We start from the raw sequence: 18,537 nt of genomic DNA on the forward strand, positions 1-18,537 counted from the left end.
GATAACAGATAAGTAGAACGTTAGGAACATAAAGCACTACGTCAGGCTTGTTCCCCATAATAAAGCTGCCTTAAGCCACGCCCACACCCGCTTTGCCTGATTGGATGGTGTGATTGTCACTTGCGTTCTCATTGGCTGAAAGCTGTGTCACTCTGTCATGTACAGTAGTGCAGGTGTGGGCGAAAAGGGCTTTGTTTGCGTCCATATTATTGCCGGCTTATTGAAAAATAGCTTTAGATTTGAAATAAAAATGGAGCGTTTTTCTCTTCTGGTTTGCATTTTTTGGGTGTATTGCGCCTGAAACTACATACGCAGGTAGGCATTACTTTATTCCTCGGTTTGTTTATTTGTTTGTTTGTATTTTTTATGCTGCATTCTACTAAACGCTAATGAAAAATCACGTGAACCCTTACAGCCTCAGATCCGCCCCATAATTAAAATACCTATTAATAGCTATTGGCCTATTAAAGCCAGAGTTAAGTGTTGGAGTCTCCAAACAAAACAATCCTCCAACAATCCTGTTTATCATCATCATCATCATCATCATCATCATCATCATCCCTGGTATATTGTACATGCATGCTGTGAAGGCTGTAGGCTTCACTAACCCCTGCATGCTTATAATACTGTAACATATTATTAAACATCATTTTTACTCCTCCTAATAATGATTGTTGCACACCTATATTTACCTATCTACTATGTTTGGATTGCCATATGATCACTAATGGAATTTTACTGTACGCACCAAGCTCCAGACCCTAAAAGGCATCCTTGAGACAGCTCAGTAAGATCTCAGTAAGATGTCTCTTCCTATCTCGTCCCACGCCTCTGCATGGCTCTGAAGTGAGGATGCGCTGCCTGGTGGCAAGAGTCAACCACAAAACACTTATAGTCCTCTGTGCGGTCTTTGCTCTCATCACAATTGTGCTGTGGAACAAGTGCTCCAGCGATGTGTCTGTGCATCCCCCAACCAGGCCCCAACCTGAGCCTGCACCCACTACAGAGGACGAAGAGGACCACGGGCAGCTCCCGGAAGTGCCCCTGGTCACCAGGGAGGTGCAGTATGAGCAGATTGACTGTCTCATTAATGAGGATATGACGATCAAAGGGCGCCGAGAGGGCAACGAGGTGTACCTTCCTTTCAGCTGGGTGGAGAAATACTTTAACGTTTATGGGCGTATCGTTCAGTATGAGGGTACAGAGCGATTTGAGTTCTCGCACAGCTACTCACGCGTGTACGCCCAAAGAGAACCCTATCATCCTGACGGGGTCTTCATGTCATTCGAAGTCTACAACGTGGAGGTGAGAGACCGCGTGAAGTGCATCAGTGGAGTGGAAGGTATGTGAGAGATCGCAGCATATGACATTACAGGGGAAAGTACTATATAGGATAATAAGAAACTTCACACCCATTATAATTCGTTAGTAATAGGTGTACTTACTTTATAGGGGTTACTGAATGACGTGCTGTAGGAATATCTAAATAACATGCAGTGACATTAAGGGGTTAATCTACAAAACTTAATGATATTTCACTCGCCTTAACCTGACACCCGGTACCCATTCTAACTCTGTTTCTTTGGTTTAATTTAGGTGTGCCCATTTCCACACAGTGGGGACCACAGGGCTACTTTTACCCAATCCAGATAGCTCAGTATGGACTAAGTCACTACAGTAAGAATCTTACAGAGAAGCCACCTAGCATAAAGACTTATGGGTTCGTAGAAGAGAGAGAGGGCAGTCCCAATCCCTGGACAGTCCCTAAAGGTTGCTCCATTGCCAAGGTCCATGACCCAGGTCACACAGCCACTATTTACCAGTTCACCACACCAGGTAAATGATCTATTGATGAACTGTCAAAATACAAAGAGGATTACCGTTTTATACTAGACTTTAACATAGCATAATTATATAATTGATATACTTTTAGCTAAGTCTCGTTTGTTTTGTGTAGATAATTCAGAGGGTGTATCTCTGCTTCTGGACAACCCAAAGGATTTTGTCCTGTCCTTTGATGTGAAGTTCACTTCAAATGGTAGTGTGTCAGTGGTGCTGGAGACAACAGAGAAGGGACCACCGTATACCATTCACTATATCACCAACTCCCTTCTCATTTCCCTCAAGGACAGGGAAGTCACCTATGGCGTTGGACCACAGGCAGCCTGGAGTACCCTGAGCCGAGACTTGGTGACTGACCTGCGTAAGGGAGTGGGTTTGTCTAATACCAAAGTGGTGAAGGCGACTCGGATCGTTCCTCGACGCGTGGTCCAGCTGGTACTGCGTGGCTCAGGCTTCATCAGCAACATCACCATCTCCTCCACAGCTCACATGGCTGCCTTCTTTGCTGCTAGTGATTGGCTCCTACGCAACCAGGACGAGCAAGGTGGGTGGCCCATCAAAGTGGCCCGTAAGTTAGGGGAAGGTTTTAGGACACTGGAGTCCGGCTGGTACTCTGCCATGGCCCAGGGACAGGCCATGTCCACACTGGTGAGGGCTTACCTCGTCACACACGACCTTGTGTACCTCAGTGCAGCCATACGTGCAACTGCACCTTTCAAACGCATGTCAGAGCAGCATGGCGTGAAAGCTCTGTTCATGAACAAGTATGACTGGTATGAAGAGTACCCCACAACACCTAGCTCCTTCGTGCTCAACGGCTTCATATACTCACTGATCGGACTGTACGATGTGGCTGAAATAGCAGGGGACAAACTCGGCAGAGAGGCAGGCATACTGTTTAGCCGAGGATTAGAGTCCCTGAAAGCCATGCTGCCACTGTTTGATACAGGTTCTGGAACTGTCTATGACCTGAGGCATTTCACGTTGGGTGTGGCACCAAATCTGGCACGCTGGGACTACCACACCACTCACATAAATCAACTGCAGCTGCTCTCCTCTATAGACAGCAGTCCAATTTTTAGAGAGTATGCAAAACGCTGGAAAAGCTACCTGAAAGGGGGTCGGGCCAAGCACAACTAGAGATGCGCCGAAAAGATTTTTAGTGGAAAGAACCTCCTGATCTATTTTTAAAGACTGAATCAGCATGTACAGTTGCGCTCATGAATTTACACAGCCCTTGCAGAATCTGCAAAATATTAATTGTAAAAAAAACAACTGCATTTTGTTGTTTATGTAGTCCTGCCTTGAATAAGTTATTTCACATAACAGATCTTTACATATAGTCCACAAGACACAATAATAACGTTTACGTTATTTACATACGTTTGATTCTTAATCCTGTGTGTCGTTACCCGGATGATCAATGACTGTGTTTATGTTTTATGATGGTTGTTCATGAGTCCCTTGTTTGTCCCGAGTATTTAAATTGCCCACTTTTCTTCCGAAAAATCCTCCAGATCCTGCACATTCTTTATTTTTTCCAGCATCTTCTGCATACAGAGCCCTCCAATAATATTGGCACCCTTGGTAAATATGAGCGAAGAAGGCTGTGAAAAATTGTCTTTATTGTTTAACCTTTTGATCTTTTCTTAAACAAAATCCACCAAAATACTCTGCTCTAATGGAGACAATTGTGAACACAACACAGGTTTATCCAAAAAATATATATTTGCTAAATATAGGTGTGCAGCAATTATTGGCACCCCTATGAATTCATATGAGAAAAATATATTTTAAGTATATTCTCATTACATTTAATTGTATGTGATATACATTTTTTTTTTTTTTTTAGTACACCTGGGTGACTAGGAACAGGAAATTGTTATGTGTGATGTGATGTGTGGCAAAAGGTTGTTGAGTTTCACAAAAATGGGAAGTAACTAACTATAAGGAAATTGCACAAGCACTGAAGATGCCCATTTCCACCATCAGGGCAATAATTAAGAAGTTCCCAGTCAACTGGACATGTTATGAATCAACCTGGAATTGGACGTGGGTCTATATTGTCTCAACGCACTGTGAAGAGGATGGTTCGAGTAGCCAAATCTCCAAGGATCACAGCTGGAGAATTGCAGAAGTTAGTTGCGTCTCGGGGTCAGAAAGTCTCCAAAACTACAATCCGAAGTCACCTACATCACCACAAGGTGTTTGGAAGGGCTTCAAGAAAAAAGCCTCTACTCTCATCCAAAAACAAACTCGAGCGTCTTCAGAGGTGGTAAACACCAGAGGTGGTTTTGGCGCACACAGAGAGGTAGCCATATGGAAAAGTACCTCATGCCCACGGTTAAATATGGAGCTGGATCTTTAATGTTTTGGGGCTGTTTTTCTACCAGAGGACCTGGACATTTTGTTAGGATACATGGCATCATGGACTATCAAATATCAACAGATATTAAAGAAAAACCTGACTGCCTCTGCCAGAAAGCTTCAAATGGGCCGTGGTTGGATCTTCCAGCAGGACAATGATCAAAAACATACATCAAAATCAACACAGAAATGGTTTACTGACCACAAAATCAAGGTCCTGCCATGACCATCCCAGTCCCCTGACCTGAAACCCATAGAAAACCTGTGGGGTGAACTGAAGAGGAGAGTCCACCAGCATGGACCACGAGATGTGAAGGATCTGGAGAGATTCTGTATGGAGGAATGGTCTCAGATCCCTCGCCATGTATTCTCCAACCGCATCAGGCATTATAGGAGAAGACTCAGAGCTGTTATCTTGCTAAAGGGAGGTAGCACAAAATATTGACTAAAAGGGTGCCAATAATTGTTGCACACCTATATTTAACAGAGTAAATGTTTTTGGTAAACCTTTGCTGCGTTTGCAATTGTTTGATATCCATGAGAGCAGAGTATTTTGGAGATTTCTTTGAATAAAAGATCAAAAGGTTAAACAATAAAGGCGATTTTTCACAGCCTTCTTTGCTCATATTTACCAAGGGTGCCAATATTAGTGGAGGGCTCTGTATTTGACCCCTTTCCAACAGAGGCTATATGTTGTTGAGATCCATCTTTTCACACTGAGGACAACTGAGAGATTCATACAAAACTATTATAAAAGGTGCAAACATTCACTGATGCTCAAGAAGGCAACATGAAACGTTAAGAGCCAGGTTGGTGTAAACTTTTGAACTGATTTATCAGTGTAAATTGTTTTGTTTTGTTTTTTTAAAGTTTTTTTTCTTCTGAAGAACAGGGGGCAGTTTAACTACTCAGGACAAACAAGGGACTCATGAACAACTCTCACAAAACATAAAACAGTCATCGATCATCCATGTGAACTTTTGAACTGGTTCATTTGTGTAAATTCAGTTATTATTGTGTCTTGTGGACTTTATGTAAACATCTGTTATGTGAAATATCTTATTCAGGGCAGGACTAAGTAATAAATAACAAAATGCAATTTTAATGATTTTTTTCAATTATTAACATTTTGCAGATTCTGCAAGGGGTGTGCAAATTTATGAGCACAAAGCAGTGTATACTGATCAAAATGAAGGACTTAGACATTTTCCCTGAGAAAAGTTATCCAGTAGTTAAGCTATGCTCTTCTCACACATACATTCACACATTGTGAGGTTGGAAAACACCATTTTAGCAGCAATGTTACTTCATACTTCCAAAATAGTGGTGGCGATGCAGATATTTACATGCACTTTAAGACAAGCACATCCAATGTTGCCTATTGTGATTTTATTCAAATATTGTTTGTCAGTAACAGAATAACAGAAGCATGTATTAAAAATGGTGATGTACGATAAAACTAGGAAATGACGAACACGACATTAGGTCCTTTCATGAAGATGGGGCCTTTTCAAGGTCTTGTGCAATATTTTCAAAATTATATTGAAATTGTGTAACTTATATTGTATGTCTTATTTATATTTTATTGGTACCTGGTGTAACGTACAATGTAGAATTTATTTCTATTTTATTGGTAGAATGACAGTCAAAGTGAGGTTTGTTTGTATTAACATGTATATTGAGGTTTGAATATTGTTCTACAGCTGATGTAACACATCTTTCTTAGTACAGATGTGCTAGAGTTCATGGTTTTATATTATGAGCAGCTTTGAAGGTCAAAATAAATGTATTTAGACATGAATGTTTATTTCTGTCAGTTGTCACACAACTATTTTAATCATTAGTATTCAGTGACACATAAATACTAATACAGCGATGGAAGGGAGTCCCATCCAGGGTCTATTCTCGCCTTGTGCCGAATGTTCCCAGAATAGCTACGGATATACTGTGAGCCTGGCCAGGATGAAGACCTTACTGAAGATGGACGGATGGTTGAATGAATGAAAGCTAATAACGTCACATTTGAGGAACTGTCCAGAATGAATAAAAGAAGAATGAGCATAACTGGGAAGTAAAGAAAACAATGAACAGTTGTAATGAACAATGAATGAAAGAGATGAAAACAGTAACAAATTGTACGTGATGCGATCTACAGTAGTAACCCATAAGATGTTCTAACTCTGCCAAAGATGTCACTATTCACATTTAAAAGTTGCACATGACCTAAAGTACCCAGCCCAAATTATGCTGCGTTCAGCTCGAGGTTTTCTTGAATCTTGAAATTCCCCACCTCCAACCAGTAAAAGCCAAAGAAAATGCCTTCTCAACTTGGAGTAGTCTTCTCAACTACGAGTTCTGTAGTTGTTTAATGAGTGACGTCAAATCAACATGGCTGCTCACAGCTTAAGAAATAAACAAAGTAGTGCTTTTCACTTCTTACCTGGTGTTTAATAAGATTTGAATAATTTTTTCTTTTTACTCACTAACCCCGCCCACATTTCCACCAATTTCCACAAGGCTTCGCCCCCAAATCTTATGACGGTTCAACTAGAGTTAGCATGCTAACCTTGCTATCATTAGCAAGGACTGTCATAACATCACTTTCAAGCACACTTGGACATCCAACTGCATGAAAAACAAATTGCAACTCATAAGTTACAACTCTCCATTATTCTCTTCATAATGATTTAAGAGGATGTGAAGGGGTGTTGTGGGTGGTGTCTATAAAATGACTGACAAGAGGCTGGTCCAAATACAAACATATGCTGCGTCCCAATTCGCCTACTTATTTTCTACACTACAAGTATGTACTCTTTTTGTGAAGAAAAAGTACATAGTTTTGAGTGTGTAGCAAAACAAGTACTGGGACACACTAACACGTCATGTAACGGAAGAGAACGTTGCTGCCGTAAACAAACTCCTCATTGCATTTCAGCTTTTCTTCATTCATTATTCCTTATATAATTTATACGATATCATTTAATTTACCATTCCCTTGATTTATTTTCCCACATTTTATTTACACCTTTCTAAAATGCGTCGAAAAGCAAACTGTCAAAAAGCTCCTGTGGGCAATATTAGCTAAAATAAATTTTTATAAAAGTGTCCACGGCTCCAGACTTTGAAAGCCTGACCTGGGTACTTCTGAGATCCTCATTTCAACATCCTAGGATTTGGGGCACACTGATTCTAATCTCAGATACTGTTTAGGACGGATAGTAGGCAAATGGCAACTACGTAATATGCTTGTTCTGAGAAAGTGGCTTAAACTATTTAAAAAATATATTTTTTACATAATTTCCCCCATTATTTGTCATAGCATGAAATAAAAAGTATTAACTATTGCACCTTTACATGAGTTATACTGTATATACAAGTATTTGCTTTGGTTAAGATGGTTAAGACGTTGTACTACTGATCAGAAGTTCGTGAGTTCAAATCTCAGTGCTGTCACTGCTGGGCCCTTGGGCAAGGCCCTTAACCCTTAATTGCTCAGTTGTATAAATGAGATAAATGTAAGTCGCCCTGGATAGGGGCGTCTGCCAAATGCCATGAATGCAAATGTAAATGTATAACTCTGAGTATATAGGGCAGTGGTAGCTCAGTGGTTGGACTACTGATGTTAGACTACTGATCAGAAGGTCGTAAGTTCAAATCCCAACACTGCCAAGCTTACACCGCTGGGTGGATAAGGGTGTCTGCCAAATGCCGTAAATGTAAATATAGTTCCTGTTTGAGGAGTAAAATATACATCACTCATTACAGCTAGCTATGATATATATAAGAAACTGGATGCTTTTTTTTTTTTTTTAAACAACCAATTTTTAAAAAAAAACCTTACACTTGACTGCATTTTGGCTGTATACAATGTTTAGAATGTTTATTATTATTATTATTACTTGCTTAGCGTGCATTAATAATTTAGAGTACATGCAATATCTACCACTATGTCACTTTTTGACTGCTTACAATGTTTACAGTTTTGTTTTGTTTGTCTGTTTACTTGCTTAGAGCAGTGGTTCTCAGACTTTTTCAACATGAGGCCCTCCTTGTGTAGGGTGCATCCCCTTGTGGCCCCATAGAGTCGTCAAATTTTTGCACGCTAGGCTCTTCTGTATGAACTTTCTCGGCAAAGTGACTGCATCCTCTATCTAAAAACCTATCCATTTTGAAGTAGTCTTATCAGTAGTTTTACCAGCAGTACTGTTAGTGGCTAACAGTACTCTTATAGTACTAGTATGTCAATAGACGTCTCTGTTTGGTGACGTTTCAGCTTAATGTCCTGTGTATAATTGATTGAATGTATCAAGATTTCTAAGTTTTATGTACATCACAGGTTGACAATCCAGACTTACATACAGGTCAAATGAATTTAAAATAAGAATAATTTCTATGTGCACCCCCCAGTTTGATCACATTAATAATCTTTCACAGTCTTTTGTCTGTGTTCAATGTTTACATACGACTTCATTGATCATTTTTGCACAGTATCTGTGTAGGAATGTGTTTAACTTAACGACAAGAAACCTAAACCTTGAAACTTCTCCCTCAGACCATGTTTGAATCCATGCTCTCGGCTTTCTATTAGTCAGACTTGTAGAAACTATGCAGCATCTCAGCTCGACTAAAAATGTCTGGCTACGTCAAGATGTCCACAAGCCCATAAGCTAGTTAACTAACGTTTTAGGAATATTTTTTCCCCCTCCTTCTCTTCGACTCCTGGAGAGGATTTGAAGTCATCAAAATGGTCTGACTGGTACTTTTTATTTGAAAGGAGATGAATGTAACCCGGTGGATATGTGGGACGTTGTATGACATCGTTTAGAAAAACCGTAGTTGCCAGTTCTGCTTGGTTTCTAATAGCAGACAAGCTAGGCTGTGTTAGCTGGGTAGCTAGCGAGTTTGTAGCTACGCCTTCGATGACACTTTTCACTGGAAAGACAAGAAAACAGGTCTTTATTTTTTATATATTTTTATTTTTTTTACATTTACATACGAAACTATATATATTTATGACCATTACTAGTGATACGTTATCCTGGTATTGTATTTATTTCGAATAGAAAAAAATGAAAGGAAAGCAGCGTCTGCGCTTGGTAGCTTGATTGTTGCTAGCGTAGCTTATCTTGCTAGCTAGCTGCCGTCCAGTTTCCATATTTGGGCGGGCACGCTAGTGACTATCGTTATCAAGTTATTGTTAGCTAGACTCAGACAGGTGCTGTATAATGTTTTACAGCGTGTTTGTGTGTTGTTGTTGTTGTTGTTGTTGTTGTTGTTGTTGTTGTTGTTGTTTGCGTGTCAGGATAACAAAAAAGGCATGACGGTTAAACATCTCAGCCTCAGAACATTGAAATTTTTGACGCAGCTTCAAGCCAGGCTGTGTAGCTAGTGCCTTAACCATCCCATTAGATCAAAATTATATAAATACATTTTACACACACACACACACATATATATATATATATATATATATATATATATATATATATATATATATATATATATATATATATATATAAAGCTAGCAGACGGAAGTTGTTTGAATGAATATTGTTTTGGAGCAGCACCAGGTTTCAGACATTATCCATTCATCAGCATCCTCCTGAGATCTAGCTGGGATTTGGGTCTCAAATTAGTTATAATTAATGCTTTTGGTTGAGCATTAAGCTTTTCTAAGTACAAGTAAGCAATACTCTCTCTGACCAAAAGTTTGTGGACACGTCAACATGACTGACATATTTGCTGCATCCCAGTCCTCTCTTTCCTGTTACAATAACCTCCAGTCTCATGGGAAGGCTTTCCACTAGATTTCAGAGCATGGATGTGTGGATTTGTGATCTTTCATGAGATCAGGCGCTGGTTATACCTTTGGAGAGGAGGTCTGAGGTGCACTCGGCGTTCCAGATCATCTCAAAGGTGTTCGGAGGGTTGAGGTCGGGGTTCTGTGCAGGACACGAAGTACGGACTTGCGTTAGAAGAACGGACTCGGAAGGACAAGACGGGATAGGAAGACGGCGTCTTTTGCAAGAATTTGGATGTGCTGCGAGCTTCCTGTTCCTTCCCAGCACGTTTACTCGTAACACGTGGAACAATAAATCCAACATTTATAATATGACAAATGTAACGTTATCGTTTTTTAAAACATTTTTATTTTATTTCACGTTAACTGAAAACTAAGCGAACGAGTTTAGTGTTACCTCAAGATGGAAGCTAGTGTGGTGTATATAAAACTTATAGTTCCATCGTCCGACGTTTTGCCGCAGTGACTTCTGGGACCTCGAGCGTTTCAAGGTTCGGTGCGCTCGAGTCTGCACCTGACGCATCCTCGATATCAAGAACACATCCGAGTAATTTCATTCGTTCTTGAGTATTGGAATTGAACTTCGGCACCGTACGATGGCGTCGAACGAGTACACAAGGACGCGTATCGAGAGGCGTGTCTTTATGGAGATTCGCTTTGTGCGCAGGGGCATGGTTGTGCTGGGACAGGATTGGGCCTCCTCGTTCCGCTGAAAGGAAATTGTGATGCTACAGCGTATTACGATGTTGATTCGGTACCGTTGTAGGCTTACAGTTTTGTGGGAACAGTGTAGGGAAGGAACACACTGTGACGGGACTGATGGTCAGGTGTCCGCAGACTTTTCTCCATAGTGTATTTATATATAGTGTATCTGCGTATTCTTTAAACAGTTGTTTTTGGGAAGGAAGGGAAAAAAAAAAAAAAACAAGACCGCTAACACTGACCAGACCCTATATACACACAATTTAACAGTGCATCCTCTAGCTGAATCACATGTTCATTACACTTGATGAAACATGAAATAAGGTTATGGTGGTGGCTATTACTCTGCTGTGTTCGTTATACATGACGTTTTGTTTTTTAGTTGTGGTACCAGTTTGCATGCAGATGGTCACTATATGCTCAACGATATGCTCTTGTCTCTTGTAGTACACATGGCCTATATGCTGCTGAATAATAAGTGATCTGTGCACGAGGAAGTGCCAAGCCAGACTGCTGTAGAAACAGAGAGCGCGTGAGCGAGATGGCGGTGCAGAACAGGAATGCAGTGTTGGTCCTGTCGGGGCGAGAGCGTGGAGCTCGGATTTTGGGATCCCAGCGGCTCCTGCAGCAGCTTGTGGAGGACAGGACACGCTGGATGAAACTACAGAGTCAGGTATAATATGCTTCAATAGCACCTTTCAGTCTGTTCAGATCAGACTGCACTGTTGTGCCCTGTCAATGAACGTAACCTTAATTTAAAAAAAAAAAAAGAAGAAGAAGAAATGATCTTATGCACAGTTAAAAATTATACTATGTACTGGTTTGTGTGGATTTTTATTGTGTTTCCAACAGAAAGTGGAACTGCCTGATAATCCTCGCTCAACCTTCTTGCTGGCCTTCAGCCCAGACCGGTAGGAAGTAAAGAGTTATCAGTTACATGGGTATTTTGGTATTGCATAGTGATTAGCATGCACGGTTAAATACCTCTCATAATGCTGTTCTTGTCATCTTAGGAATCTCATGGCTTCCACTCATGTCAACCATAACATTTACATCACGGACGTGAAAACAGGGAAGTGCCTGCACTCTCTGGTGGGTCACCGCCGGACCCCGTGGTGTTTGACTTTCCATCCAACAATTCCAGGCTTGGTGGCCTCAGGGTGCCTTGATGGAGAAGTGCGCATCTGGGACCTACATGTACGTACCGACGTATTTGGCATGCACCAAACTAGTATTTTACTGTTTTTATAGTCTTGGACTTCATCCAATATATTCTACTTTTAAGGTGTTTTTTTTTTTTTGGTAGGAAACAGAATTTTGAACGTATGTATAGAGAAGGTTGATGAATTAAGGTGGGGGGGGTGACTTTAGCTTGGTTTGGCAGTCTGTACAGGACTGCGTTCACTGATTTATTATGCAGTTGAACGAAATTGACTACGTTTACATGGACAGCAGTAATCTAATTATTGAGCTTATTCTGAATAAGGCAATATTCTGATTAAGGTGTTTACGTGAGTTACTTTTAGAATATTCCTTTCATGTTGCCGTTTTTACGTGTTATAGAACATAGAGCGATTAACGGCACGTCATTACGTCCCCACGCCGTCTGACGTTCCCTCCAGAATTTCACGTATCGACATACAGTTGGTCTTCGTTATGGGACCGTATACAGTTTTGGGTGTTTCATTTTTTTATTTTTACGAACGCTTCAAGTGCGGTTAATTATTTGTCATGCCATACGGGCAAATAGACGACTGCGTCCGAAACCGCATATTTACCCATTATATAGTTGCTGAAATACGTGTATTTCTCTTATTATATAATGGGTAAGTACGCGGTTTGGGACGCAGTCGTCTATTTGCCCGTATAGCATGACCGTGCTCTCTTGTTTGGCGTTAAACGGTCGAGCGCTGCCGTGTGTGTATGTGTCCTGTCGCAAAATGCGGTGAAAACTCCCATACGACGTTAATAGTGTGATTAAGGTGTGTACGTGTCTGTAATGCACGTCGATAATGCGACTAAAACAGGGATACTACACACGTCTTAATTCCATTTGTGTTTACTTCGAGTATGACATTAGTTGGATTAAGATCATCAGAAATCGCTGTTTACATGCTAGTTTCTTAATCAGAGTATCGCCTTAATCGGGTTAATATCGGATTATTGTTGTCCATCTAAACGTACTGATCGATTTGCATGGACTTTCACCGTGATGTTTGTTGGTAAACAAGACCTCTCAAGTCTGACACACGTGAATCAAAGAGGGCTTTGCGTGAATACGCATTGCACGTGGCGTGTCTTGGCCAAAATCTGTGGTAAATATTGAAAAATCGCAAGCTTGTACGGATATTGCGGAGTTTCGCTGATTTTGGGTAATTTCTGCGATCGTCAAATGGCACAATCCTGGAAGGACTGGTTTTGGTGCACTTGTCACCTTAGAGCACAGGTTTTCAACCCTGGTCCTGGAGAACCCTGGACAGTTGAGTGTTTTCCCAGCACTAACATACCCGCTTCAATTCAGTAAGGTCTGTTAATTAGCGGATTAGTTAAATTAGGCATGTTGGGAGTAGGCAAAGTAGGAAATATGCCGGATTATTGGGTACTTCAGGACCAGGGATTATATCCTTTTAATGGGATATTTGTATCCTGATGGCCTTTCAGGATGACCGTGCCCCGATCCACAGGGCACGAGGGCTCACTGTATGGTTCAATGCCTATGATGATGTAAATCATACGATATGACCTACACAGTCACCAGCTCTCCACTCCACTGAAAACCTGTGAGAGATTGTTAGCCGGTTTGCTCCACATGTCAGCTCATGTTCATCCCGGTCCTTTGGTGTTCACGTGTGCTGTGTGTTTGTTACGTAGGGTGGTAGCGAGAGCTGGTTCACAGAAGGGAACATCGCCATCGCGTCCCTGGCCTTCCACCCCACAGCCCAGCTGCTGCTTATTGCCACCAACAACGAGCTGCACTTCTGGGACTGGAGTCGGCCCGAGCCCTTCGCCGTAGTCAAGACCGGCAGCGAGACCGAGCGCGTCCGGTTAGGACGCTTACTTTACGTAACTCTTCAACTTTTAACTTTGTCCTTTTTGTTAATTATTTGTACACATTCACCTCTCATTTCAGACTTGTAAGGTTTGATCCTCTTGGACACAATCTTCTGACCGCTATCGTGAACCCAACCAACCAACAGGTACAAAACCTTTTTTTTTTTTTCAGAAAGGAGCATTTACCTCTTCGTGTTATGTTCAGGGTAATGACCTGAGATGTAAAGTCCAAGCATACGTTTTTTTTTTTTGGTCTGAATTGTGTTTCTTTCATATACAGCACAGGTGTGGTTTTCCAGATACAAACAATACAGAATACAACATTCGTGATATATATATATATATATATATATATATATATATATATATATAAACACACACAGCGTATGTCTATAAACGTAAAAGTACATGAGCTGTATTTCATCCTGTTCAAATAAAGTTCTAACTGCTGTACACGTACTCTGCTGGTCAAAAGTTTGTGGACACGTGACTGAAATGTTTCTCATGATCTTAAAAACCATTAGAAAACTAATATTTTATTTACAAAAAAGTATTTTTTAAACGGACGACTTGAGCGAAATATTCCGAAAAGCAGCCGATAAGAGTCCAGCGTCCGTGTGAACTCCTTTAATACTGTTTAAAAAGCATCTTGGGGGAAAATTCCTCAAGAAATCAGTCGAGAAAACGCCAAGAACACATTTCTGGAAATTCTAGGCAAAAAGGGCGTCTACATTGAAGATGATAAACTACTAAATTATTTTTGATTTATTTTGGATTTTTTATCACAATATAATTCCCATAGTTCCATTTGTGTTACTCCAGAGTTTTGATGACTTTATTATTATTATTATTATTATTATTATTATTATTATAAAATGTGGAAACAAAGAATTAGTGTGTCTAAACGTTTGACCGGTAGTGTATTAGGTGCGTATGTCCTATACAGTTTGTTATGTCTTTGATGCGTAGTAAAGGTATTCACCTTATATTTACATCGCCTCTGGTTGTAAAATGGGCTTAACCGTGTCCTATTTGCTTTAAACGTCCTTCAAACTTTGTTTTTATTTTTCGGTAGAACGATGAAGACTCTGATGTTCCTATGGACAGCATGGAAATGGCCCTGTTCCGCCAGCGTTCTGTGCTCCGTTCCCCTCCCGTTCGCCGCACTCCGATTTTGCACAACTTCCTGCACATCCTGTCGTCTCGCTCCTCCGGAGGAACGGAACCCCGCGAACCTCCTCCCAGCATGCCTCTGTTTCAGTATCCCGGGCGGACCGAGCTGGCAGATCGGCCTCCTCCGCAGAGCTGCACTCAGCACCTGGGGCTCGGCTGCCTGTGCAGTCGTTGTGCTGCCACATCCCGAAACGTTCCGAACCCGTCTTCTGTGCAGCCCACAGACTCCGCCCACTCTCACTCTCATCCTCACACGCAGCCTCCCAACCAGTCACGGCCTTCGTCAGACAGGCCCTCTGCGTTTAGCAGCGTGCATAGCGGCACTGCAGGGAGCGTGCTACACAGAGGCCTGTCGTCTCTCAGAACTAGCATGGCTTTGGGTGGCACTCCAGACCCCTCAGCTCGGTTGCCAGCTGGCGATTGGTCCAGTAGCTTGCTGGGCACCAGTTCCGGAGCTACACTGGGTGAGGCGGCAGTAGGCATTATGGGAAGGGGGATCATACCCCCTCCCAGGACCAGCTCCTCTTCCGTGGGTCTGCACTCCCTGCATAGGTACCCTGACAGCTCTTCCTCCTCTTCTTCTTCACCCATCTATACGTCGGCCACCGAAGGCCGCGGTCTAGGACTGCCTGGTGCTGACCCCAGACACGGCAGAGCCAGCGACGGAACCAGTAGCGGCCATCACCCCTTTTACGATAACTCCCAACGGAACAACCCAGCTTCCATCCGCAACGTCCTCCAGTGCAACCTGAGCCGCTATTTCATGGAATACGAGCGCATGCAGGATCTGGAGCGAGCAGGTTCTAGCCGGGAAGCAGGTACACAGGGGCCTGTGCAGGACCTGCTATCTAGCAACGTAGACTCTGAGAGAGCCGGGCCTTCGCATCGGAACTCCGCTTACGCCGCGGACGGCACCGGCAGTCCCAACCTACACCACAACCACCCTAACCGCTGCCGCTCATGCCACAACCTGCTCACCTTCAACCATGACACCCAGCGTTGGGAGCGTTCAAGCCAAGCTTCTTCCGCATCGGCTCATGATGGGCCACACTGGCAGATGCCCGTGCCTGCTTTCGAGGTGCCTGTACAGAATTCGAGAGAAGAATCCCATAGCACAGAAGAGGGGCAGCAGCCTATGCAGGGCCAACAGCCAGTGGACCTGGTGTATAATCAGGACACAGGCCAGTGGGAGAGAGTGTATCAGCAGGCCACAGCCAATCCCTCCACTGAAGCAGCACAAGAAGCCTTAAACACGGATGTGCCTGTGGACAATACTGACGAGGACTCGCTCAGAAGGTTCCGAGTTTTATCCTCCTAATGTTGTTATTTTATACGTAACTCGTGTCTTATCCTCTGAAATCTTAAATGCAGTTAGCTAACCGATGTTGAAAAACGTCAGTATACTTTATACACTGCCGGTCAAAAGTTTAGTCATAAAAGTCATCAACACTCTGGAGTAACACAAATGGAACTATGGGAATTAATTTGTGATAAAAAATCCTTAATAAATCAAAATAATTTTATATTTTATCATCTTCAGAGTAGACACCTTTTTGCCGAGAATTTCCAGAAACGTATTCTTGGCGTTTTCTCGACCGATTTCTTGAGGAATTTCCCTGAGATGCTTTTTAAACAGTATTAAAGGAGTTCACACCGACGCGGACTCTTATCGGCTGCTTTTCAGAACATATCGCTCCGAGTCGTCTGTTTAAACAAAATATATTTTTGTAAATAAAATGTTAGTTTTGTAATGAAAGAAATGAACATGTCGGCACAATTATATTTTTGTCTACAACACCGATTTCAAACATTTAATCACACACCTTCAGACCAAAAGCTTTTTAAGATCATGAGAAACATTTCGGTCGAGCGTCCACAAACTTTTGACCGGTAGTGTATATTACCATATTCTTGCGATGTCCTTGTCATAATGAGCTGCTTTCATTCTGATGTCTTGCATAACAAATGACAGAGATTTTTTTCTTTTTGACGAGTCCAAGCGATCTCAGAATAAAACAAAAAAAAAATATATGTTAATTAGGAAAAATAATCTCTATAGTAGAATGCTGAACACATGAAGGGCTCCTGGGCGTGGGGTGTGTAATCTCATCTCATAAATCCTAATAAAGTGTTGGGATTAGCAATTAGAAAAGGAAGTATAATCTTTTCTAAATAAATAAATAAAAACAATAATAGGTTGTATGATCAGGAATGGAAAATGTTCTTGCACGTGCAGGGAAAAATCCAGATTCGTTACATACTGTACTCCGTTTTCAGGAGGCTTTTGGAGTCCTCGCTCTTTCCTTTCTCCCGGTACGACATATCCGGTTCCCGTGATCATCCTATCTACCCAGATCCTGCCAGGTGTGTAAGGGTGCCTGTTAAACTTCTGGTGTCCAAAATTCAGCCGCATTTCCATATCACGTAGTGTTTTTGTGTTTTGTGTTCTGTAGGTTGTCTCCAGCAGCATACTATGCCCAGAGGATGATTCAGTATCTGTCTAGGAGAGAAAGTATTCGTCAGCGCTCCTTACAGAACCGCCTGCGCACCTTATCCACGTCCTCCGACAACCAGGCGGGCAATCCCTCCTCCGCACCAGCAGAGGGCAGTGATGCCGACTACGAGGACGTAGAGTAGGTGTAATTATTAGCTTATTAGGGTGGTGATCATGGCCACGCCTTCCACATGGAGAACTCTGACGGATAGGGGTGAAAAGTAAGGACCGTTCAGAATGCAGTATTTTAATCTCAAAATTAAAGTCAGTGTACTTATTTACAACATGAATTAGTGAACAGATGTGACTGTTACCCAAGTCATTTAAATAAGAATTAATGATAAGTGCCTGCTCACATCACCTTTGTTTCTTTGTACACAAAGTTGATGTGGCCAGTTTCAAACCATTCACTAGATCTGAGCAGTGCAGTTCTGTCATTTGTCATTCCAAATAAAGCTAAGGTTTTCTTATGGATACGCTTAATATGGCTTCTTATTTGAAATAAGTATATGCCATTTATATGCGTTCAGCGTCCACTTTATTAGGCACTTTATATCTAATCAGCCAATCATGAGACCGTAGCACGATTCATAAAATCACGCAGATACAGGCCAAGAGCTTCAGTTAATGTTCAGATCAAGCATCAGAATGAAGAAAAAGTGCAATCTGTGTGACTTTAACCGTGGCGTTGGTTGTTGGTACCAGGCAGGCTGGGTTGAGTATCTCAGGAGCTGCTGAACTCCGGGGATTTTCACACATGGCAGTCTGTAGAGTTTACACAGAATGATGTGAAAAACAGAAGTGAGCGACAGTTCTGTGGGTGGAAACAGTTGATTGTATGTATCGTGCTGTTGCCGCCAAATGATTGGCCGATCGGATAACTGCAAAAACGACTAAATGTACAGGTGTTCCTATTAAACTGTCTCACTAATTGCAGGGAGCCTGGAGATCGGACAAGACACAGAATGCCACGCAATGCACGAATGTCTGCACCCTCCCTCGGTCGTTTTGTGCCACGGTCAGTAAACCTGCACCGGGTTTGCTTACGTTAGCAGCCTTGAGTATTAAATCTCTCTGTTGTTAGATGAGCTGGAAAATTTGAAATGTC

At 41.9% G+C, this 18,537-nt stretch overlaps 2 protein-coding genes across 4 annotated transcripts in view; both read left to right on the forward strand.

Moving 5' to 3' along the window:
• The first annotated feature begins 185 nt into the window (after positions 1 to 185).
• On the forward strand, positions 186 to 3,148 carry glcea (glucuronic acid epimerase a). The gene is made up of 4 exons (XM_017484801.3): positions 186 to 315; positions 753 to 1,342; positions 1,597 to 1,836; positions 1,958 to 3,148. Exons 2-4 carry the CDS (start codon positions 853 to 855, stop codon positions 2,980 to 2,982), a joined length of 1,755 nt encoding a protein of 584 aa, XP_017340290.1. The 5' UTR covers positions 186 to 315; positions 753 to 852; the 3' UTR covers positions 2,983 to 3,148.
• Positions 3,149 to 8,823: 5,675 nt separating this feature from the next.
• The window catches only part of ambra1b (autophagy/beclin-1 regulator 1b), a 19,638-nt gene continuing 9,924 nt past the window's right edge, over positions 8,824 to 18,537 (forward strand). For 2 of the 3 annotated variants that reach the window (XM_017485438.3, XM_053685501.1), the window contains exons 1-10: positions 8,824 to 9,161; positions 11,159 to 11,384; positions 11,564 to 11,622; positions 11,725 to 11,908; positions 13,583 to 13,755; positions 13,842 to 13,908; positions 14,838 to 16,231; positions 17,213 to 17,299; positions 17,389 to 17,568; positions 18,367 to 18,447. In XM_017485438.3, coding sequence (XP_017340927.1) covers positions 11,253 to 11,384; positions 11,564 to 11,622; positions 11,725 to 11,908; positions 13,583 to 13,755; positions 13,842 to 13,908; positions 14,838 to 16,231; positions 17,213 to 17,299; positions 17,389 to 17,568; positions 18,367 to 18,447 — 2,357 coding nt within the window. In that variant the 5' untranslated portion in view covers positions 8,824 to 9,161; positions 11,159 to 11,252. The remainder of the gene's footprint in view (positions 9,162 to 11,158; positions 11,385 to 11,563; positions 11,623 to 11,724; positions 11,909 to 13,582; positions 13,756 to 13,841; positions 13,909 to 14,837; positions 16,232 to 17,212; positions 17,300 to 17,388; positions 17,569 to 18,366; positions 18,448 to 18,537) is intronic. The other variant, XM_053685500.1, reaches the window with a different exon arrangement.

This window comes from Ictalurus punctatus, chromosome 14, assembly GCF_001660625.3.
Source record: "Ictalurus punctatus breed USDA103 chromosome 14, Coco_2.0, whole genome shotgun sequence".
NCBI classification, from domain to species: domain Eukaryota; kingdom Metazoa; phylum Chordata; class Actinopteri; order Siluriformes; family Ictaluridae; genus Ictalurus; species Ictalurus punctatus.

Bases quoted from the DNA above. Each gene is read 5' to 3' on its own strand.
- glcea (XM_017484801.3), top strand. From the start codon at position 853: ATGCGCTGCCTGGTGGCAAGAGTCAACCACAAAACACTTATAGTCCTC. The intron at 1,343-1,596 runs GTATGTGAGAGA...GGTTTAATTTAG, and splicing joins GTGCATCAGTGGAGTGGAAG to GTGTGCCCATTTCCACACAG. The intron at 1,837-1,957 runs GTAAATGATCTA...TGTTTTGTGTAG, and splicing joins TTACCAGTTCACCACACCAG to ATAATTCAGAGGGTGTATCT.